Source organism: Rhipicephalus microplus, chromosome 6, assembly GCF_043290135.1.
Source record: "Rhipicephalus microplus isolate Deutch F79 chromosome 6, USDA_Rmic, whole genome shotgun sequence".
Classification (NCBI taxonomy): domain Eukaryota; kingdom Metazoa; phylum Arthropoda; class Arachnida; order Ixodida; family Ixodidae; genus Rhipicephalus; species Rhipicephalus microplus.
Window position 1 is genome coordinate 9287719 of NC_134705.1, and position 24101 is coordinate 9311819.

Below are 24101 nucleotides of genomic sequence, written 5' to 3' on the forward strand. Positions count from 1 at the left end.
CTGGCCACCTCCACTAATCAGCTGAATGTGATTAACCTGCCAGTCTTACTTTTATCTCATTTTATTGTTTATTATTATATACTTTTGAAGCCTAAATATTTGTGTTAATTGTGTGCATCAAGCTTCTTAGTGTATAGGAAAGTAAAGAATGAGGGGCAGAATTGCTTTATATGTATATATTTTAAAACTGCCTACTTGATAACTTGCATGAACACAGATGACCAAGCAGCTCAAAATGTGAATTGTGATCTTCAACAGTGAACTTCTGTGTGACAACATGTATTTAATATTGATCACCATAGACTCATGCCACAACTTGTGAAAGAAAGAGGCACTTATTCATCTGTTTATTCTTATGATATGTCGCTCCTACTTAGAGCACGGAGCTTTCTCTTGTACAGATTTGAGTAAATTAGCCCTTCTTTTGTGGCTAGATTGTGTAAACACATGTACGTGTGCTCTTAAATTCTTTTTGTTCAACCAAATGGAGAAAATGAATGTCTTTAACGAAAACTGCTTGTGTTCGCTAATAATCAAAATGTAGTGTGAAAAGGCACAACAGACGCAGAACGACACACCACAAACATCTGTGGTGTGCGGTTCTGTGTGTCCATTGTGTCTTTTCAAACTATATTATGGTTGTTAGCAAGCACCAACTAGCCCAAAACCAAGTCCTTTTGCATGTGTTTGTTTCTTGTAGTTTTCATAAGGACGACTTGGTGCATATGCACATACATCTGTAAAAACGTATGTTAGCAAGAGTAGTGTCTAAGAAAAAATAAAACTGCATTATATGCAGGCAATGCAGGTACTGTTCCACTATATTGTCAACACTCACACTTGTTTCACTCAAATTATTTCTGATCGAGCTATTCTTTATGAGGTCCTTTGGGCAGAAGTTTACTGTGTCGAAGTGACATAATAGGTCGACTAGGTATGGTCTCATAACATAATGTATTAACAGAGAAAATAGTGCCGAAAAATAATTAAGGAAAAAGTGCTAGTTCAATGCGAGTTTTTGCAGTTATCAAAGCCTACAGGCTACTGGGTCTGCTTTGATTCATATAATGTTCGCATTTATTACTGAGAATACCGGAAGTTCAATAACACAACTACAGAGAAAGAAAAACACCTTTTATGAAGTAATTTTATGGCTAAGAGACTTTGTAAACTGTGTTAATGTGCTGCTACAAGAGCTAAACTAGTAATTTTATGTTCGTCCTCAACCAGAGCTTGGAAACATAATTCACTCCTTGACGTGCCCCCCACAGACAGCAATGTAGGCTTGAGGGTAACGAATCCATGTACATGGGCAAATATTTCTTTACAAATTGACTTATCTTCAATTGAATCATTTGTAGCCACCAAAATGTACCTGGAGAAAATGTAGGAGCTAGCTTGACATACTCACTTACATTGCATAGGCAACTCTTTCATTTGAAAGGGGTAAGCATGAATATGAGTGAGTGACAAAAGCCATGAGTAAACCAGTGTAGAAACACGAGTAATTACTTACATGAGTGCGAGTTCACATGTAGCACGAATGGTAGTGAGTCTCAGTGAGTGTGCGCCAAAGTGAGTTTGAATGCGAGTGACTACTCATGACATTGAGTGGGAGAATGTGAGTATGAGTTAGTGACAAGTGATGTTAGTAGACTCGAGCATTAACATGAGTGAACACTCATTGATTTGAGTAGGCATGAGGGTGCAAATGGGTGAGTATTGAAGGGGGCAGTAGAGGGAATAATGTTCAGTGTATGCGTTGATGTGAGTAAAGTGTGAGTGTGAGTCACATGAATAATTATCAGTGCAAGTACTCTAAAAATTCGACCGAGCACCCTCCCCTCCCCCCCCCCCCCTACAGGGAATGATAATCTTACCCGATTTGAAAAAGGGGATCTTGCTCGGTTCCCGACTAGTCACTGGCGCTTATTTAAGACCTACAGCAAAAATGGGAGGGGGCTCTAGCTTGGATGAGGGTGCTTGCTTGGCCTTTTACGGGGGGTCCGAGTCTGAGTATAGGTGAATGTCAAGGGGCGCGAAGAGCTGTAATACGACAATTATATTGTGCAGGCAACTATGAATCGGAGTCGGTACTCACACATATGAGTTACACTTTGGGCTAAAATTTTTTTATGTCTTTTTATACTTTGGCATATGCAGCCCTGTTATTCCTGTGATACCATAACCTGTTCGTTTAGTCAAGCCTGTATTTCTTGCAATCTACATACATCACCCTCACATAAATCTATTAGACTGCTGTATTGAGAAATAATTAAATAATTATTCTGGACCAACAGTCTTCCATCAGGGGAGTGAATATTAAGGTTCCTGGCAACTCCCTTTGTCTTTCAAAGTGAAAATATAAGGCATATTTTGCACACTCTCCTCTTTGATGAATTTTGTGTTATAGGTAAGAAATGAAACTTCTTTCACCTCTTAGGTGAAACTTGTGACTGTATTCTCATGCGCTTTGCGTGCACTTAAGGCCATTTGTTCTGTACACCTTGAGAAATCCATTAATTTCCAGAGAGTTTGTGTGATGCCACTGTAACACTGGACCTTTCAATGTCATTCGAATGAAATGCTATTTGCATCTAATGAGATTATGCGAATGCTACGCAGAGATATACAATCCCATTAGAATCGAATGAATTGGGCAATCGAATGAGTTCTAGAAACATATTTGCCGACGTAGTTAAAACAAATGTATGCCTTCTACCCAGAGACTTAAAAGGCGGCATTTAGCGTTATCAATTTGACCTGCATGATGCAAACACGCTAATAATGCAGCGTTCTTTTTAGGGCATCTATCAATTTAACAAGAATGCTGTCACAAATGTCTTCACTCTCCACCTCTGTGGCGCTTGGCTGCCGGTGCTGTCGGCCATGATATAAACAAGCAGACACCTCTGGGCACACGTATGCGTGTATTTGCAGTGATGGCATCAGCTGCACGAGCGCAATGAACCCACGCAGAGACGCTTGCAAAGCTACGGTCGTTCCGTCGCGAGCTGTTCGCCCACATGGGCACGTGCGAGACCGTGTTTTAAAGCAAAAAAATGCGATGCGCTCAGGGTTTATGTTTGCGGTTGCACCACAAGATAACAGATGTGCAATTGTTACTTCGCGTTCTAGAAAACCTGAATAGACCTGACGTTCATTTTGCCGTTTTTTTTGTCCCCCTGTGCACGCCCTGCTCCTTGTGGTTATTTTATCGGCTGTGTGTATACTGGTTAGGTGGGTCATCTTGGCTCATAGTGGCCATTTAATTTGCGATATAAAATTTCTATGCGTATTTATTTAGCAAATTATTTTCGCATGTTTTTAAAGGAATAACAAAAGGAATAAGCAGTTGCAAGTGAGCACCTGTCCTGTCGGCGTGTTTTTTTTCATCAGTGTGGTCATCGTTTTGTCGCAGGACTAAATATTTCTGAATATCTTCACTTTATCACTCTACATTTTCCTTCTTCAATTTTTGCAGCCATTTCTTTCTGAATTGTCGACACTGATGCCATGTACAGTCACAACGACATTACTTTTTGCGGCCGTGGTGTAGCACCACCACGAATCGAACAGTATTCGTAGCTCAGACTGCCATTTGAATCTAGTGACATTAACATCTTCAGTCTTATTAGTCTGCTTGCACTCCTATTCAGCCATATCTTCTAAGAAAGTTTCCTTTTGCTGCGTATAACGTCCTTAAGGATGTCTCCTTATACTCCGTAAAGCTTCCCATATTTCCTCTTTTTTCCATATTTTCCGTAAATAGTTTTCCGTATATACAACATTACTTCCGTATCCTTCCATATCTTTCATAAAGATTTTTCCGTATGTCCAACATGATTTCCGCATGTTTCCATACTTTCCTTAAAATTTTTTCCGTATATTCCATACAACTCTCGTATGCTTCCATATACCTCCATATTTATCCCGTATATTTCGTAAGGAAATCGTACGGTGTCCATATTTTTTTCTTAAGATTTCATACGAAACGTTTTGGTAGAGGTATGGGTTAATTACTGTAGGTCCACAGACAATCTGGCGAAATTTGTGCAAATTTGTTCGAGCGTTAACTTGCAATCGAATATTTTAATAAACAAGCGAGTGGTCCAAGTGCTGGGAAAAACTGGCGCACTTTCTAGCCGTTAAGTCAGTAACCACGTGCTAGGCGAGCTGCGGCATGGTTTGCATTCCGGAGGACGATCGTGTTCTGTAATCAGCTGGCTCGCAATCGAACTTTCTCTGCGTTTTTCAACTTGTCACTGAAACTAAATGACTTCCAAGGGTTTAAACAATCCCACCACGTCCCCCATGTAGCGCTGGTACTTGCACTAAGCCATTGAGTGATATGTTAAATAATAGGTGGGGTTTAATGTCCCAAAACCACCATATGACTAGAGAGACGCCGTAGTGGAGGGCTTCGGAAATCTCGGTGGTTAAAGAACGACCTGGGTTGTTTAACGTGCACCCAAATATGGCCATAAGGGCCTACAGCATTTTTGCTTCCATCGAAAATTGCAGCAAATTTTGAATGTCTAAAAGTCTTCTGTGAATGCGCAATGCGTAAATGCCGTTTGTCACTGCGAATAAATAATTATTGAAACTCCTCGAAGGCAGTGCCATAGTTCAGCGGCACAATTGCTTTTTTTATCGGAACAGAATGCAATTGATAGAGTTCAAGCAAAGATTCGACCAAAATGTATACTGTGAGTAACCGTAGTGCTACACTGACAAGTCGTTCACTTCGGCGTTTGTTTACATAAGCCGAACGCAACAACTGATCAAAAAACAACAGCCTCAACGCGCAGCATTGCTACTACCACTTATTGATTACGTTCAGCACTGAAAGTCGCGCATGCACGCATACTCGCCTACAATGATCTGCACGCTTTGCCAATTCCACGGCACTAAGTAGCACTTGCTCGCGAATGTAGCGTTGACGAACCCCCGTATCTCAAGCTTGCGTTTTAACCATACACACTCGAAATAAAGCTACTTATCCTTGAGGAAAGCCGTCCGCAACGTCTGCCACATCGGCGAAGTCGTTGGCATCTTCGTTCACACCGTCTTCGACGCTTTTTTTGTCGCTTGCAAGCTGGTGCCAATGGTGTCGAAGTCAACATGCGCAACGTACACGATGCCGTCGCCGCATATGGTGATGGTACAAGTAACACGCCGCTACACTTGGGACCCTCTGACACGTGCGGACCATGCGGCAAGCAACACTTGCAACATTTACTGTGTGCGAAAGGTACTGTCTGGTAGCAGACGACGACACTGCTCGGCTTCTGACATCACGCAGGCCATAACAAAATGGCGGTCACCGGTGGTGGGCTGAGTTTACAGCCAATGAACTCCACGGCTTATTTTGGACTGAAATATCCTCTCACAGTCGAGTTTTCACACGTGTAAAAGCATATATGTCCCTCTAACTTCAATTTTCGCTGAAAACCGTCAATATTTGGGTGACCATGTCATCACCCCTTCAAGACAGAACCGAAGCTTTGCTTCAAACTAGCGTCGAGTTCTCCAATAAAAAATGTCACTTATCACGAAAAAATGACGAGTTTTTTTACGCCAATAAATGCCAAATTCAGACATATGTCGAATAAATTGTTGAATTGCTCGGCATAGCTAGCTTTGTCTTACATTGCCTGCATGCCACAACCCTCTGTCTTATCTTCCCTCCTTTTCCCTTTACCAGGCACGCTAACCAAGTGAGATAACTTAGCGCGATCAAACTTGTGACGCTGCTGAGCGAGTGACGAGAAGGAGTTGAGGCAAGCGCTACAAACTCAAATCAGCCACTTCCCTAGCTTTGCCTTTAAACTGTACTTACCAACCAATATTTAAAAAACAATAAACAAAGGACGAGGTATTTATAGTGAAATCAAAATTTTTTATTCGTAAAGACTCGCGGAAACCAATATTTGCGAACTTCTACATCAAGCTCTACCAGACCTAAGGGATGCCGGGCAACCTCTATATGAGTACGCACGTTCGTTGACACAGAAAGTAGCACTCAGTTTCCGGGGCCTGGTCCAATACTTGAATCTATTTTGTTCTCACTCTTCGTCAGTGATAATCTCTATTCTTAACCTATTCGCAAGTAACTCTATATTGAGTTTACACTGCCTCTATTATATCATGTCACTCTCTACAGGAAGCCTTATCGCCAGCCAATACGAAATCGCTTCTGCGTTTTTGATAGCATAGATTCCCGTAATTCACGGGATCTGCCGAATTTTGGCTGAATACAAAGTACATCGTTTTGGACTCTAATAAATGATTCCCTAAACACGTGGTCTGTACTTTGGGAAACTCGAATTGACAAGCTAGATGCATATTGTTCGTTGACATGCACAAAGGCAGAATGTTTCAGACTCGACTACTCATGAAGGAGTTTTGTATTGCGAAGCGAAACAATAAAACAGAAAGGAATGGACTGGGAGGACAGAGCGCTTGGTATTGTGATGCGAGGAGAAATGCGGACACAGGAAGGAATAGACTGAGAGGCCTATTTAGCAAATGAATCACCGACAAGCCCACATTGCATTTCTCGTCGAATACTCGGTTGGGTGATTCTGTGCATGAAAAACGGAAAAACGGAGAACGGAAACTGACAGTGGCGTGAGTGGTCGACGGTGGTCAGGAAATCTGAAAAGCCATTGGTGAACGGGCACGCGGAATCGAACTTTCCATCCTCATTGCCGGTACTGTCGTATGCTCTTAAGTAAACATTACAATCCACGTACAGTGGCAGGCAGCTCATGATCATCTTCTTGCGATCGATTCACAAGGAACAATTTTCTAGTCAACTTCACTGTTAAAATACGTTTCTACGTGCCCTCTCCAGCACGCGGACCTTCTGTACGAATTTTTCATTTTTTAGGCGTAAATGTTATCTGATAAACCTTGTCTCAGCATTCCTGCAAAACAATTATGTGCCGGTTCTCCTTGTAAATGCGAGACGTTAGCTTTCTTACTGATATTAAGAGCGGAGAAACAACAGTGGAAGGCACCTTAGAGCATGTTCTTTGTAATACGGTTCTCACGCTGTATACGAGAGATACCACTTTTCATCATTAGGCCTGGTGATACAAGATTTGAAATTTATATGACAAATTAAAACTGTGACACCAGAATAGCGACAGTTCTTACCTGCGAGTGGAAAAAACTGGCAGTACATGTCTTTGAAGGTGTTCTCGTTCACAAGGCCGGTGGGACAGGACTGCAAGTAGTAGAATGAGAAAAATGCATCTATGGGTATGGAGCATTTTGCGTGTCTTAAAGCATACATGCACCTTTGCACTGAAGTTGAATGTGATGTGCCTTTTCGGCCACCCCTGCATTCTGTAGTTGTCATTACAAATTCATAGAATCTGCAAGTTATTTAACGAAAGCAGAAACGTTGGCATTCTTTTCTTTTACAGAATATTCTCTCCACAAATATTAAAATCCGCAAAGAAGCTGAGCCCGACTGTGCTTACACGATAACATTTCTATCCAGTTTAACAATGTTAGTATTAAACACGGAATAAAGTGAAGCTGCTGAGAAGCTTCAAAGAAGCTTCAGAGGAGCAGGCACTATTTCGAAACACCGCGACAAAGCAACTATTAACAATTACCACGTAACGCTTGGCATTGAATATACTGCAAACCATAGATGCAAGCGTTCAATTTTAATTTCAATTTGTCGATTTCAGACATATATACTCAAGAAATATTTTCACGCGGTAAAGGAAAAAGAGACTCGTGACTTCTGAATAGGCCTCAACCCCGGACCTAAATGTCCGACAGCAAGGACAACAGAAGCAGGGAAAACATGTCAAACTGAAGACATAATGAACTTCTTATTAAGCAGTATGCAAATAAGAATGAAATTAAAAACGATTTGACAGGAATATTGGACATGAAAAAATGATTTCACATGACATGAACATTACTCGAGAGAGTAAATGTCTGTGAATGTAAAATAGATACAATACTAAAAAAGACTTGTAATAGATAATGGAAGACTTATACATTTGTAGGAGACATGAGAAGTAGTTGAACTTGCTTTTGAAACGAGAAACTCGTTTTGTTTTATTGGCTAGTTTAATTAGGGATCAGCGTGCATTACACAAAGAAATTATTTGATAATCTAAAGTTGTTGTACCATGGTTACTCCGTGGTCTTGATCCCGTCAGTGGTGTAGCACGTAGGCTGTATGCCACTTGTCTGGTTAGGTATTTGTTTGAGAAGGCGGCATAGTCGTGTTTAACCGCGCGGAATACTATTGTAGCTAAGCAAAATTTATGCAAAATAAGAGAACGGTAGTTTGTTAAAAGCTTCATTCAGCGAATCAGTAATGAGGGTGGATGAAAGGACATTAGCTTGAAGCTTCTTGTTTGTAAACAAAAAACACGTTCGACATCTGTCTTGTTTCAAGTACCCCAGACTAAGTGACAGAATGTTAGACGGGAGTAAATGAAGGAAAAATAAAATTGTTTTCTAATGCGCAATAAAAATTTTTTAAATTTGCTAGACAAAAAGACAAAAAGATCTAGATAACATAACACGAATATAGTTCAGATTGACTGAGGTAAGACATAAAAATTACCCCGTCATCGACAAGAGTTTACGATCGCTATTGTAGAATGATTGATACTCAATTTTGTGTAATGAAAGAGCGGATGATTTTTTGGAGGAAATATTACATACTGTGTTTTCTTTATGTTTAAGTTAATTTGATTCTCACTGAAATAGATGTGAAGTTCTTTAAGCCAGGTGTTAACACGCTGCTCTAATAGGTTTAGATATGGGCCGAAAAAGAAAAGTGTTATCGACGTACATAGCAATGGCAGGAATAAAAATATTATTCGTGATATCAATATTGTATAAATGAAAAGTAGAAAGCAGATGACCAAACGTTATCCTTATGGAACCCCTAACTTACATGCCCAAGCGAAACTTGAATTCGTGCCAGTTCAAGGATTCCATATGCCGTTAATTTTGAAACAAAATTTGGTGCATGATAGAATCAATGGTTGTCTGAAAATCAAGAAAAAGTCCTACTGTGAAGAAGCGCTCTTTAAAATTACTGAGTAGTTTTTCTTTTTTTTTTGCAGTAGAGCGGATTCAACGAATTTACCTGCCGAAAGCCGTACTGGTGTTTAGAGATAATATTTTTAACTATGAAATTGAAGGATCATTCATAACTTACGCGTTCTGCGATCTTGGATAAAAATTAAAATATCGATATTGGTCGATAATTTTTGAGATCACTTTTTGTATCACTTTTAAATATGGCAGTAACCCGTGCAGCTTTCATTTGGTCAGGTCAAATGCCAGCCGGCCACATTCTGTTACGTATATAAGTTGAAGAAGCAGCAATATAACAAATAGCTGCTTTAGGATTTCATCCTAATCGGGCGAGAACGTGTCTTTCAGTGTGGACATGGTGGATGATATCTCTTATCTGACGCATGTGATAAAAACATAGAATGCGTATAGGCCGTAGGAAAGTACAGATTATTACATTTTGTGAAAGGTGCTTCTTCAGAGCCTAGGAAAGCACCTGATGCCATCACAAGCACATTAAACTCATCTGCAAGCGTCGTGCCAGAGATCGCTTTGCCTTTAATGCGTAGCTCGGTAGGGTAAACGTTTGTTTAAAATGCAAAGACACGGGAGGCGGACGCGTTGAAGACGCTTGCGCTTCCATCTTCCAAAAGCGAGCCAAGGACGACGCTTGTCTTTCTTGGCTCGCTTTTTGTCGGTGTCACTCACGCGCCATCTGTATTCTCGAACGATATCGGTGTCCTTGACTCCCACCTTGTCGGTGTCACTGGTCTTCCACTGCCGACACTTGCGTTAGGCTTCGCTGGCTCGTGCCTCGTTTGTTTTGACATCGCCAGTCGCGAACTCGATAGGCTTCGCTAAGACACGACAGCCAAAAATGATACTCGCACACTAGCGGGAAGCATGTCACGACGCCGTCCCATCTGTCGGCGCGATCAAGCAGCGCTGTGCTGTCCTCACTGTCGGCGCCGTGAAATTCTCTAGATGCACGCCGCGCGCGCACCCGCCGACTCGCGGATTCACGGAGGAAGGAAAGGTAAGGAGAGGGCATGCCCAGCCGGTGCTGGGCGTGAAAACTGTGGTGGACACGACATCATAGCGGCCATATTCACTAGGCACAATGGCGGCGTTGTTATGGTTACGTGTTGCGCATAGGAGCTGGCCTAGCAGTGAGCGGCTGCGGCTGGCGGCGGAATGTGTGCCTCCCCAGGTCTCGTGCTGAGCCGTGGCGGACAATATCTGTGCTCTGCGCGGCGTTATTGGTTACGCAGTGTTCTCCTGGCAGTTACATTACTCTTAGCAACGTTTACAAATCCCTTTGTCTATCACGGGGTTTCAACAGTGCGTAGAACAAGTGCATATCCATGTGTCGTGCGGCGGATGACGCGGATGAAGCAGTTAATGTACAGCGAAATTGCGTTGGGCACCATGACGAAGCTTAATGACGACGAACGCCTCGCAGGTCAGTGACGGTTGAGCAGTGCTGCTGCTTGTGACAACGGACGACGCTGGAGCCCAGCAAGACGCCATGAGGTCCATGTGCACATACGTAGTTTCGTGTTGTGTGTGTACAGTAACAACTTGCATGTGCGTATTAAAACACCTGTTCCGCTTGGTACACTCTCTACCAGCATTGCATGTAATGTCAACGTAACAGCAACCGCGTTCAACTGTCACTAGCACCGTGCTCAAAGTCACCACGGTCGCAGAAGGCTGACGCCGGTGAGTTCCACGCGGAACACGGACACAGTGGCAGGACGCTGCGTCGGCCGCGTGGTGGAATGCAACCGTGGAAGGCGCACGACCGATTGTGTTGTCTGTACAGTTGCTGAATTAATGACGTGAAAGCACTCGCCGTTGTCAGTGCATCTAGCGCGCGTTCTCTCGTAGTTGCTTCGTCGTCGGCGAGCTGTTACTCCCTGTTATTACTCGGACGAAGCGATTTTGCTGAAGGTGTCCCGCTGGCTCTGAGTGATGAGCCCAGTTCCATTAGTTTCGGATCGTCACGACACACGCGCTGCGCAGCCCACGTGCTTTCCGAGCCGGAGAGGGAGTCGGGCCTTCTGCTTCGCATTCATATGTAAATAAGAGGGGAGAATTGGCCTAGTCAATATGGCCGACTTCCGGCTTTATCGCGGCTTCACAACGAGTGACGTCAGGGCCTCTCCTTACCTTTCCTTCCTCCGTGCGCGGCTCCTTCTCGCCGACTTATGAAGAGAGGTGGCACGGGTGAGATGATGCCCACGTGAGGTGTTGGCTCGAGCGTTGCAAACAGCAGAGAGATTGAAGTGAGAGAGAGACAAAGCTGACACATGGTGAGTGCGCGGCAGGCTAGGGGGAGAGACGTCACTGCGCACTGCTAGGAAAGCGTGAGCTACTTGGCACTGCTCCAACACCTGTGGCGTGGAAGCGGTGCGGACAGAGGGACATAGTTAGAAAGGATAGTCAAAAAGCTGCATCGCATGTAAATGATGGACCTTCTCCCTGATAGGAATTCCATTGAGACGCGAAGCAGCAGCGGTGTGCACGGCATCCACCCAGTTGGAACGGGTGTCGACGACGGTGCTGGAAGAACAATGAAACTCGGGAAGTTCTGGTGGATGAGGCGGGTAACGGTAACTGTGCGTGATGTTCGTCTTCGAAACCTTGCCCGACGTTGAGCAGACCGCGAAGCCAGACGAGTGCCCGCTGAACTCGCGTATACTGTATACGAAATTTTTTCGCGTTTTTGGGGCCCAAGAAGGGGGTGCGCTAATTATACGGGGATTTCATGAGGGTGTACAAAATATTCTTTCACAAAAATAAGGGGCGCAATAATTACGTCTAAAAACATTGGAGCAGAAAAAATTGTACTTGTTAATTTAGAAGATTTAGCACGTGCTTTAACCAGTCCGATCTGGTCAGGCTCGATCTAGTGGGAATCATTGATCGCAAAGTCCAATTGGGAGTCATCATCGCGGCCACTGCTACCGTTCACTTAAAGCGCATCGTCCTCTGTTTTGTCGAGTGCGTTAAAATGCCCAATTTTTTTCAAGCTCTTCGCAACAATAGTGTGAGAAACTAGGTTCCACGACACGGTGGTATTGGGTGACTTAAGCATTCGCACATAATTGAAAAGGCCTCCTGCAGTGACGGAAACCTTATATTAGAAAGCGCGCACTTCTCTACTTTCTCGTGTGCCGATCGCACCGATCATCACACGTTAAAGTACACCACCTTGAAATGCTTTGCAAGGGCACGATTCTTGTTTTCATCTGCAAACTTTAAAACACTGAATTTCAATTTCGCCGATTATACAGAGTGCTCTACATAACTCGAGTCAAGAATTTGAAAATGAAAGACGCTTCAGTGGCGAATCGAACCCAATGCGTACTACTCACACACGCCTGTAGGTACCCAGGCTATTTTTTGTTTCCCCCGTAAAAAATAAATAATAATTCTGAATTACCTATTTTCAACTATGAGCTTGGAACTCAAAATAATTAAAATGAGATGTAGAGAACTTTCAGAAATCACCGATTAAATTGTTTCCTGTACGATCTGTCCAGCGCTGTTATTTTTTCCGCGTTGTAAAGAAAGCCTATAGCAGCACAATAGCTGTGCGCTCTCGGTCCGTCACACGGCTTCTTTTCGCATTTCACTGGCTTTTTTCACAACGTGGAAAAATCAGCGCAAGACGTATCGTACTGGAAACAATCATTCGATGGTTTCAGAAAGTGCTCCACATTTTAGTACTGATATTTTGAGTTTCAAGCCCATAATAAAAATAGGTAATTAAGCATAAATATTTACTTGTTGTTGTTGTTTATTCAAAAATAGATACATTTTTAATACATTTTTTGCATGTAGAATGAACAATCGGAGGTCCCAAAGTAAAAACTATCAGGGGGACCTCCTAACAAAAAGTAAAAAGGGGATTAGCTTTTTAGTCAGCAAACAGCGACGAAATCACAGCAGTATTTAAAAGAAATTGGTGCAAAGCGTACGGCCATATCAGCGAAAGGGACAATGTGCTTGAAAAAAAAAACCAGAAGAAAACATTCAAGTAATAAGTCATTTAACAATAAGACCTTCAAGCGCTTACTAAAGGAGTACATTGAGCATGATTTGAGATCAACAGGCAGCATGTTCCACAGTGTTATGCATGGAAATCTTGCGTCATTTGACCATAGTTGGTACGTACTTTAGGTAGAAGTAGATTACGGTTAGCTGAAAACCTCGTGTTGTTAGTATTTACAAGAGGAACTTCCGAGAAACTGGAAATGTGTAGTTCATTCCCAAGGATACGAAACATGATCATTAGAATTTTGTAGCTGAAGAGTTTATGCAGAGGTAAAACGTTCATGTGGCTAAAAAGGGGGGCTGTTGGTGATGAAAATGGTTTGAAAGTAATGAGTCTCAAAGCTTGCTTCTGTAATCGTTCTAGATGATTTACATGTGACTAATATGTATTTCCCCATGATGATACACAATATAACAGGTGACTATGAACGAATGCGTAATATAAAGATAAAAGGATTTCAGGGGAGAAGTAAGGTTGTGTTTTGATGATCACGTGAATACCGAAAGACACCGTTTGAATTAAGGCCTGCGCATGCTCACTGAATTTCAAATGTTTATCTAATGCCACAACAAGAAATTTAGTAGATAAACATTCATGAATGCAGTGTTCATCAAGCGTCACTGCTAATGAAGCGATGTTTGGAAACAACAGCGTGGAATGGAATATCATGAATTTAGTCTTTGATGGATTGAGGAGTAACATAGTTGATACACACCATGAATGAACGTTGTTTAAGTCGACGTTTAGTGATTGTTGTAGCATGAGTGGATCCTTGTGTGCGGTAAAAATAGTAGTGTCGTCAGCGTAGAGAAGAGCGTTAGTGTGATTCAGACGAAGTAGTAAGTCATTTATAAATAACAAAAACAGGAGGGGTTCCAGGATTGACCCTTGAGGAACGCCAATGTTAATGGTGTTTGGAGATGAAAAACTCTGGTTTATCTGAACAACCGACGTCCGATCGCCAAGATAGCTTTTAATGAGCTGAAGGGGTGGTCCAGATATGCCGTAAAAGTCAAGCCTATGAAATAGGATGGCGTGGTTAATTGTATCGAAAGCTTTAGTAAAATCAAACACCGCTCCAAAAAGAAGACCTTCATCAACTGTCAATTTAATCCTGTCAGTGGAAGTTATTGGTGCAACTTCAGTCGAATGACCTGGACGAAAGCCAAATTGGTGATCAGATGATATGTTGAATTTAGATAGGTATTTCATTAAACGGTTGCAAATTAGTTTTTCACTGACTTTACTAAAGAAAGGTAAGATGCAAATTGGTCGATAGTTGTTACAGCATTCGCGATCACATTTCTTAAAAATGGGGATAATTTTTCCTGCTTTAAGGCCTTTAGGAAACACAGCAGTCGCCAAAAGCTTATTGAATAAATAGGCTAAGATTGGGAAAAGTTCTTTTGATACAAGTTTAATTTTAAAAGAGCAGGTTTGATCAAGCCCTGGGCCAGTATTCTTTAATGATACGATGATATTGTTAACTTTATCTGCTACCGTGGGATACAAAAAGAAATATTGAGGAGTACGTGGAAGACTTGACAGTGAGAGTTCCGACTGAGTGTTTGTATTAGTACTCACAGGTGTGCTGAAATGAGAGCTGAAAACCTCCGCAATAAAATCAGAATCAGTGTATTTGTTTTCGTTAACAGATATAGCAGTTGGGTGTGATTTAGGCTCATTGCTGTTCAGAAATTGTTTAATTACTTGCCGCTTCTGCCTTGTGTTGCCACAATTATTTCTAATCTTACTTTGATAGTATTCCCGTTTAGCGTGCTTTAGGGCAGCTCCCAGAATGTTGGAATAAGTTTTTGGCCGATATTTGAGTGAATGATTGAATGGTTCTGCCTTGGCCTTTTTGCGAAGATTGTCCTTTTTCCTTATGGAATGCATTAGTGCCTAGTAATCCAAGGATTCCTAGGTGCACGAAACCATTGTTAAATTATGGTTTCAGAGCACGACTGACCAATACATTCTCTTACTTTAGCTGCAAAAAAGTTGAATGCAGTTTCGGTGTTACTTTCGTCACATGTTTCGTTCCAGTTAGTCTTTCGAATGGTGTCTACAAAGGTTTTTGAATCAAAAGTAGTGCGCACGTTATTTTCACTATGGCGAATCTCTTTAGAACCGAAACCCGAAAATATCGGATAATGATCCGTGATAGCGAAATCCAATACTCCTGCTCCAATGTCATCAGTAGACATACTGACCAAAATGTGATCGATCAGTGTATTGGAATCGTACCTAGTTGGAGTACGTATTACTGACGAAAGCCGCAACTAAGAAAACAACGTACGTATTCAGAACAGGATTGGCTCTGTTGATCAGCGATATTAATGTTTATGTCACCACATATAACTACGTTCTTGTTCTCTTCAATTAGTTTGTTTAACAATAGCTCAAGTTCTGCGCAAAACTCTGCATATAATAAAGAAGGGGATCGGTAAAGTGATATAGCGATGGTGTTACGGTTGGTCATCGACAAATAATGACAGTCAATTTCAATGCAAACGAATTCGCAAAGTGGTGTGCTTAAGGACAAATCAAGTCGCCGCCGGTAAGGCACGGAAGATTAAAACAAAATAGCTGAACCACCTCCACGACCACCCTTACGATGACAATATTCTGATGTGTAGCCAGGGATTCCATACAGGGCGCCGTCATGTGAAGTCAACCAAGTTTCTGATAAGTATATAGGTGAAAACGTATGATCGACAACTGAAAAGAAAGCGCTAAGGTCATCGTAGTGTTTACGAAGTCTCCTGATGTTAAAATGAACCAGAGACTGTGCAGACGTATTGTCCTTGAGAAGTGCATTGGTGCGTTCGAGTGAAAATATGGTGGCGTCCATTTTGAACGGTGACTATAGTATAGTAAAATGGGGCTTACAATCACAAGTTATTTAAATACGGCAAGATCTCCCACGCCAGAGATGAGGTGTACTCGACTAGCTTCTGATTTCCTGGCCTTGATAATGCAGTTATCTGTCAGGAGAAATTTCTATCCCTTGGCTCTCTTCAGCTCCCGGGCTTGCGCAAAAAGTCGCTTATTCTCTGGTGTCAAGTGGTCATTGACGTATATAGGTGCAACTGAATTCCTTGAAAGCCCAATAGCTGTTGTACTGAGTCTTGACTTTCTTGCTTTAGCAGCGAAGTCTGTTTTTCTCGACCTTGAACAGAACCTCGCAATAATATGTGTGCCATGCCTTCCCAGTACACGTTGTGCTATATCTACATCAGTCGGGGCAATCACACAGCCAACTTTTTCGCCAATGGCCTGCACACTAGCGAGGCAGCTCTCGCCATCTGTATTTGCAATACCTTTTATTTCGACATTGTTCGTCCGTGAAAACTGCTCAACGTCAGAAAGCCGCTGCGAGAACAGCCTGCAGTCATTTTTCAGTGATTTGTTTTCATCCCTCCATTCCTTGTTTTCTTTCGCGAGAGCTTCATTTTTTGTCTTGACTGATTCATAAAGGTCATTGAATGCCTCAAGGCTGTTTCGATGTCTGAAACCTCAGAGCGGAGGGCTTCTATCCCCCTTGCCAATTCAGCATTTGTAGGCATAGTGACAAGATGCTGTCAACACAAAATGGCAGCAGCGGCAGTGGCTATGACAGAACACAAAAAGAGAAAGGACTGGCAAAGCACCAACCTGTACAGAATTAAAGTGGATAGTTAGAAGCAGTCACGCTGCCACAACCACTGCTGCCAAATGATCGCCGTCATTCAGGAGCACGTCCTTATGCTGGCTCTTATGCTGGCTCTTATGCCCGCTAGGCGTCGGAAGTGCAGACTACGCAGGCGCAGAAGTGCAGTCCAAGCCAGCCCAGCAAGTCAGCCACGAGAGTGAAGCAGCCAAACGTGACACGTGTATTACTTGAATACACGCTAACAGCATACGACGATCCGCCGGAGGCAACAGGTTCAGTAGATCTGTACAGAATTCAAGTGAATAGTTAGAAGCAGTCACGCTGGCACAACCACTGCTGCCAAATGAGCGCCGTCGTCCAGGAGCACGTCCTTATGTAGGCTCTCTTGTCCCCGCTAAGCATCGGAAGTGCAGACTACGCAGGCGCAGAAGTGCACTCCAAGCCAGCCCACAAGTCAGCCACGGGAGCGAAGCAGCCAAACGTGACACGTGTATTACTTGAATACACGCTAACAGCATACGACGATCAGCCGGAGGCAACAGGTTCAGTAAATCTGTACAGAATTCAAGTGGATAGTTAAAAGCAGTCACGCTGCCACAACCACTGCTGCTAAAATGGAGGAAATTAAAAAAAAGCATCCTGAGTACCTACGGGCTAGTGCGAGTAGTATGCGTTTGGCTCAATTCGCCTCCTAAGTGCCTTTCATTTTTTAATTCTTGGCTCAAGTTATGTGGGACACTCTTTCTAATCACTCTAGCACATCGCAAGGGAACCATAATAGGCCGTTGGCAGGATGGTGAAACCTAAACTTCGGAAATCAACCAAGCGTGCGTCTCATTGTGGACGTAGAGAAAGAATGGAACGATTAGTGCGACACGCCTTAGAGCTCGCACGCCTCCGATGCAGAAAGTTGTTCGTGCCGTGAAACGTGCGTGCATTCTCGAGCCGGTAGAGATGGAGAGATAGAGGGAGGCAAATGCTCGAGCAGTTCCACTGGCCCATCAGCAGCTAGGTGTAAGTGCTCGTGCACGGTATTCTAGGAATCCTAGGTTGAAGTGCTCGAAAGAACGGACAGTGTACTCGCTGCCCGTTTGACTGCACTTGTCCGCTCGGCAAGGTGCGCGCCCGTGCGAAGCATTAGAAAGTCTCTTCGTGCGCGCGCCAGCGAGCTAGCTTGGGTGGGTCGGGGTGCGCAAATTATGCGAGTAAATATTTTTCATTGCGATAGCGGTTATATGGACACTCTCAGACGGATTTCGCTGCCGGCGTTGGCGCGAGCGTTGGCGTCGACGTTGGCGTCGATGACATGCACCGTATATGTATACGTATCTATAAAAATGAAAGCGCAAGAAAGATAAAAATTCCAGAAAAAGGACTCCGGCACGCGGAATCGAATGAGGGACCTCCGTGTCATGAATGCGAGGTGTTAATTACTGAACCACCGAGAGACAGCTCCTGGAACGTTAAAACGGCAATCTATTCATATCTACCACTTACCGCTCTTAGCGGGCATCTCAGGGGAGGGATGACTATTGTGTTTTCAACATTAACAGCAAGATGGCGCCGTGAGCGCGCGGCGGCTCTAATCTCTCACGCGTACTTCGGTCCGCGTAGAGAATAAGGGTGTGTATGCTCGATCGTGTGTCCTTATCTTGCAGTGGTGAGAATTATACGTCCTGGAGAGCCTGGAGCTTTGTCGGAACGTTTCTTTTGTAGTTACCGAACTCAAAAAAAGTCACTGCAATCATTGCACAGCCTCCGTTTGCGAAAAGGGCACACTTTTCAGACACAGCGAAGAAAAAACTGAGAAGCTTATTCACGTTATTCTGTACCTGCTTGTACGTTTCGTGAGTCCTTTGGGCATGAGGAACGTGGGTCATGTTTCGATCTGCTTGCCATTCTGCACGTTACCTTCCCATTTGTTGCTATCACGTGGATTGCTTGGCCTTTGCGGCAAAGCTGTGACTTTTTTTTATCAAAGCTTGCAAAATATTGGTGGTGCGCAAATTATGAAAGGGCGCAAATTATGCAAGAAAATATGGCAATCACACCAGTAGCCGCCTCCAGCAGCTTGCAGTTGCAGATGAAGCCGACGTTGGACAGGTGGTTGTCGAGCCACGGACGATCGACCGCGCAGCAAATGTGATCGATGCTACTATAGTGCAACTCTTGTCGGAAGCGGGCGTCGGCCTTCGCATTGCTGGTAGCGTCGCGGACGCCTTTCGCCACGAGCAGCGGCGATCAGCGTTGCAGCTGCTAGACACCTGTGTAATCAAACCTTGTGTCGTCGTTCTGACCTCGCGCTATAACAATCGTCGTGTGCTACCAACTAGCCAAGACCACCACGCTTTTAAGTTAATTTTGTAAAATAAGAGCAGTATTTTTTTACGAAAATGGTGGTTCTCTTACAGCTTTATTGTTTTAGACTATATGGCCAGCGAATTTTTTCGCATTGAGGAGGGCACCACTTGAAGAGCGCACTGTGGGCTGTCTTTAGCTGCGATCGGGTCGATTGTTTAGCAACCTTCGGTGTTGACGGAAATGGAAGACTTTCCGTGGCCTAACTATATTTAAATTTCAATGACATGGTACGTCGTTATCTGTGATTTTTAGGGCAAGAAACAACACATTCACTAGAAAAGAAGACAGCATGGGTGCATGTGTTTTATTCAAGTCAACATTCTCTATTATTTCAATATTTGCGTGCATTTTGGAATTATGCTGCAGATGTAGATTTCCCTCTTCGAAGTAATGCTGAAACTCAGTCATCTCAAAAAGAGGTACTCCCATGTCATAAAAGAAATATCGCTCGTAATAGCGAAATCACGCAATCATTTAAGGGTTACATTACGTGAACTTCAGTATATCTTGTACGCTCTTTCTCTCATGATGTCTTTCTCTTAAAATTGGCATTGTTTCTAAACCTCAGAAATTCAAATGAACTTCTGAACCAGATATGCGTTGCCCGTTCTCAAACAACATTTATAAATGCTGTTTTCCAATATCAAATTAGAGTTTTTAAACATGTGGGCGTGTTGAAATATAGATCAAAATATAAAACAACGTATACTAAGTCGTACTCAACATAATCATTCCACACTGGCCCACCTGGGGAGCCGCACACTCATGGAAAGATGAACTATCCGCCATGATGGTCTACTAGCTAAAGAACTCAGCTGCTGACCCACAGGTCGCGCGATTCTATCCCGGCCACACCGGCGGCATTTTTTATAGAGGCGGAAATGCTTGAAACTTGTGTGCTTATTTGATGCACGTTAAAGAAACCCAGGTAGTCTAAACTTCTGGAGCTTTCCACTATGGCGTCTCTGATAATCATATGGTGGTTTTCGTACCTTAAACACCAACAGTTTTTTTCTAAAGTCGTTGCGTACACAAACTTCAGCACGACTCACTAACGCGCTGTTACGGTTTCTTAGGGACCAACTTGGCAGATCTCACGTACCTTGAAAATCGATGTTCTGCCGAGAAAATGTGACTGCGTTGCAATTTTTCTATTGGTTGAAAGGTTATGAAATGATGCTAGAAATATTTACAAAAGTTGTATGCACATACATATGTTAAACAGTCGAATCTTTACGTTTGGTTACAATGCCAACAGCAACATGGGTATGAGAAACACCGAAAGTGGCAAGATGATATGTCGCACTTTTTCCAACGATGATGACGGCTCTGAACACTGCTTGGTAAATGAGATTTATTCTTATTTCAAATGCTGCGATTCGATTTCTGCTTTTTTTTCTACATTTTTTTGCAGTCAGTGGGTCACCACCGCCGATGTCACCTTTTTCTTAACGCTTACGCGTTAAAGCTACCCGTGTGTGTTCTCATAGCTTCTGAGTAGACATGAAGCTTCAATCAACTGTGAAGCATAGCCGTATATCACTAGCACATACACCCCCGTGAGAAGAAGAAGACGAAAAGCTTCTCTCGTTAAACACATTTTGCCGCCTGTGCTGTATTTTCTGCGTTACACAGTGCAACAGAGGGGGCCTTCCGCCACCTACATTGCACTGATTGATGTGCGATCCCCGCAGATCTCTCCTGGTACCGGTTAGTACCAGGCGAGATCTCCGCGGAACAGGCAAGCACTGTCCTTGTATTTTGGAAACAGTGTGCCTAACAAGATAAAAGACATCAGAATATACACAAAAAATATTTTCGCAATGTGCGTGACGAACCCAAGTTTGCTGAATACGCTACCACGTGTGTCGGAGCTGGGAAACGTTAAAGTCTGTTCCTTAATACCAGGCAATGCTGATACCCTAAGGGGAGTTATCTATAATATCGGCACTTAAATCGCCAATGAAGATTTTCCTGTACTGAGCAAACCAGTGAGCGAAAACAACGTCATTGTACATGCAGGTCGCTAGGCAACACACGTTGTGTATGAATAACATTCAAGGGTGTCTGTCTTCTTTCTTACGTTAAGGTTAGCCATTTTCGTCACCAGGTTCACCCATTTATTACAAACTCTATGCACTGTTACATCTGCGACAAAATTGGTCACACGAAATGCGCTTGCAGGATTCCGCAGTGTGCCCCCGATGCAGGGAATCGCACTCAGAAGACAACTACCATGCTGCTACGTTTAAATTATTCTACTGCAACGGTGTTCACCATGCTTTCTCCAAGGACTGTCCTCAGATTAAAAAAAGTTTTATTCTAAGACAGCTGGTGCGAGAGAACTCGACTGACAGAGCAGCTGCGCAAAAAGTGAGGCAAAGGCGCCATCATCATCGAAGGTCCTCACGAAGGAGAGTGGCAAATCCAACGAGAAAGTTAGAATCTCAAGTAAAATCGACAGGCGTGGCTCCTAGAGCTGCAAACACCTGCGCCGAAAGAAAAAAAAAACTGGGAGATTTCTCGCGTTAAAGAAATAGGCACCCCTTCAGCCTACATGATCTGTTGAGCCTCAACAGAAGCAGCCTCACGAACAAGCACAAGATGCTGCAACAGCCGGGAAGCCAGATCATTGTGTGATGGTGATGCTGTGATCATTAGTGGACACAATTTGCGGGTCCACGATTTGCATGTTGTTAAGTAACATGAATAAACCATCAGCCAAAAGTGACCTTTAAGTATTGGACGCGCTGAGTCCAGTGCAAGCAGCCCTAGAATAGACCATTGGTAATCCACCGCTGTCTTTCTGGAATTAGGTTTGTCAAGCAGCACTACTGCAGTGGAACGCCAGGAGGCTAGTATCACATATTGCTGATTTTCGTCGAGATGTGTTCGTCACTATGTGTACGTAAGTATTGCCACAATGCAGTAGTAGGATTGTAGCATAAAGCTGTAGAGGGTCTATGTCTGGAAGAAAAGACTACAAAGTGGATAGAAACTGGTCCCAGCCCACCAGTGTGCCAGTGATTGCCGCCTCGCATAAACATCGTAATTGTCTGCAAATATACGTTTCCTTGTAAGATTATCGGTGGAGGTGCTTGGTACGTACGCCTACCTGGCTCTCCCGGCAAACCAACACGGAACTTCAGAGTGGTCACCACTTTCATTTTCCTGCAATGGCTAAACAGGCCAACCCACAAAAGCAACGGCAGCAGCCGCAGCAGGAGAAGCAGCTGCTTTATCTGATTCTCCTACCTCCGCGAGACCCCGGAACCTTTTCGGGCACAGGCAAGGACAAGGTGAATGTCGAAGATTGGGTGACATTCTACGAGCGGGTGAGCGAATACTATGGGTAAGACCCCACGTTGATGCTTGCCAACGTTGTATTTCACTTGCGGGATACGGCACTTACCTGGTATCAGATACATGAGTCGGAGTTGACCAGTTGGGACATTTGCAAACTGTAGCTTGTCGAGTTGTTCAGCAGGCCATTTGGAACACAGCAGGTCACGAGGAAAGACCTAGAATGTCACGTGCAGACATCGACGGAATCTTATGTGTCTTATATACAGGACGTATTGGGCCTCTGTCGAAAGGTGGACGAGAACATGAGCGAGACAGACAAAATCGCCCACGTATTAAAGGGAATTGCCGACGACACCTTCATTCTGTTGACTGTTGAAGATTGCGCCACCATCGACGTAGTTGTGAAGGAATGGCAGCGCTTCGAGCACGCCAAGAACCATCGCAGAACGTGTCATTTCACGTGTCTGCGTAATACTGCAGCCACTTTGACCTGCGAAGACTGCCCCAAGTTCAGGCAAGCTGCTTCATCCGAAAAAATCACCCGAATTGTTAGCCGTGAACTCGAAGCAATGGCTCATGCATCCATCGCTTCCGACGGCCCTCAATATAACGCATCCACCGTCTCCTTTATCCAAGCCGTCGTTCGCCAAGTAATAGCAAATCGAGGCCTTGGTGTGCGCGTGTGTGAGTGATCGTGTCATGTGTTCGCGCTCGAATTACTTTTAGCAATAGCAAATATCGGCATCGCACCCGTTTGCGCTCTTTGCATTACCGAGAGCGCAGCTTCGGTTAGCCAGATCCTGGGGTGCACTTTACGCTACCCTTCCCACTACCGGAACCCTGCTGAATGGAGGACGTTGCATGATCGACCGATCTGCTTTGACTGCTCTCGCGCTGGACACATTGTGCGCTACTGTAGCAACCGTTGGACGTCAAAGTCATCCTTGAACACAGGAACATGGCGTCGCTTTGAAGGCACTCTCGCCGGTTTTCTACTCTGTATGATCCCCAGCCTGTAGCTACTAACGTTCAGGGTTGAAGGTTCAGCCGGTCACAATCACCCCAAGCCACCGATCTCTCTCGCCGATGATTCACGATCCAGGTCCCCTGCACGACCTGGGCCCTCAACCTCGGGAAACTAGACCATGCAGCTCCCGCGGGTGACGCTGCATCAACGACCCAGTCTGCAAATCCTTTGTTGACGATTCCTACACGCCGCAATATTTTGGATCTTTTGGTGGATGACGTAACAGTTGCAGCCCTCATAGACACTGGCGCACAAATTTCAGTCATGAGCGCTGCCCTCTGTATTAAACTGCGAAAAGTGATCACGCCTCCTCTAAGTGTGCAGTAATGCTTGCCGATGGGAGCACATCTACCGTTCTCGGCATGTGCATTTCTCGCGTGTGTATTGCTGGCCGTCACACCGTCGTATTGTTCACCGTGCTTGAACAGTGCCCACATGACTTGATTCTCGGTCTCGTCTTTCTCTCTGCACACTCCGCCCTTATAGACTGTTCGACGGGTCTTCTTCAGCTGGAACTGCCTTTTGACGCCGCTGTTGCCCTTGATACTCAAAGTCGCCTTCGCGCCACCGAGTTCCTGCATCTTCCGCCGCAAGCCGCGACTTACGTGCAGCTCAAGTGAGAT

At 44.0% G+C, this 24101-nt stretch overlaps 2 protein-coding genes across 6 annotated transcripts in view; one reads left to right on the forward strand and one right to left on the reverse strand.

The window, feature by feature from the left end:
- The window catches only part of LOC119168738 (Kv channel-interacting protein 4), an 850622-nt gene that overhangs the window by 274902 nt on the left and 551619 nt on the right, over positions 1–24101 (reverse strand). For all 5 annotated transcript variants that reach the window (XM_075865793.1, XM_075865791.1, XM_075865792.1 and 2 more), the window contains one exon: positions 7165–7234. In XM_075865793.1, the coding sequence (XP_075721908.1) occupies positions 7165–7234 (70 nt within the window). The remainder of the gene's footprint in view (positions 1–7164; positions 7235–24101) is intronic.
- Positions 1–24101, forward strand: part of LOC119167749 (uncharacterized) — a 197231-nt gene that overhangs the window by 104465 nt on the left and 68665 nt on the right. The window lies entirely within an intron of this gene.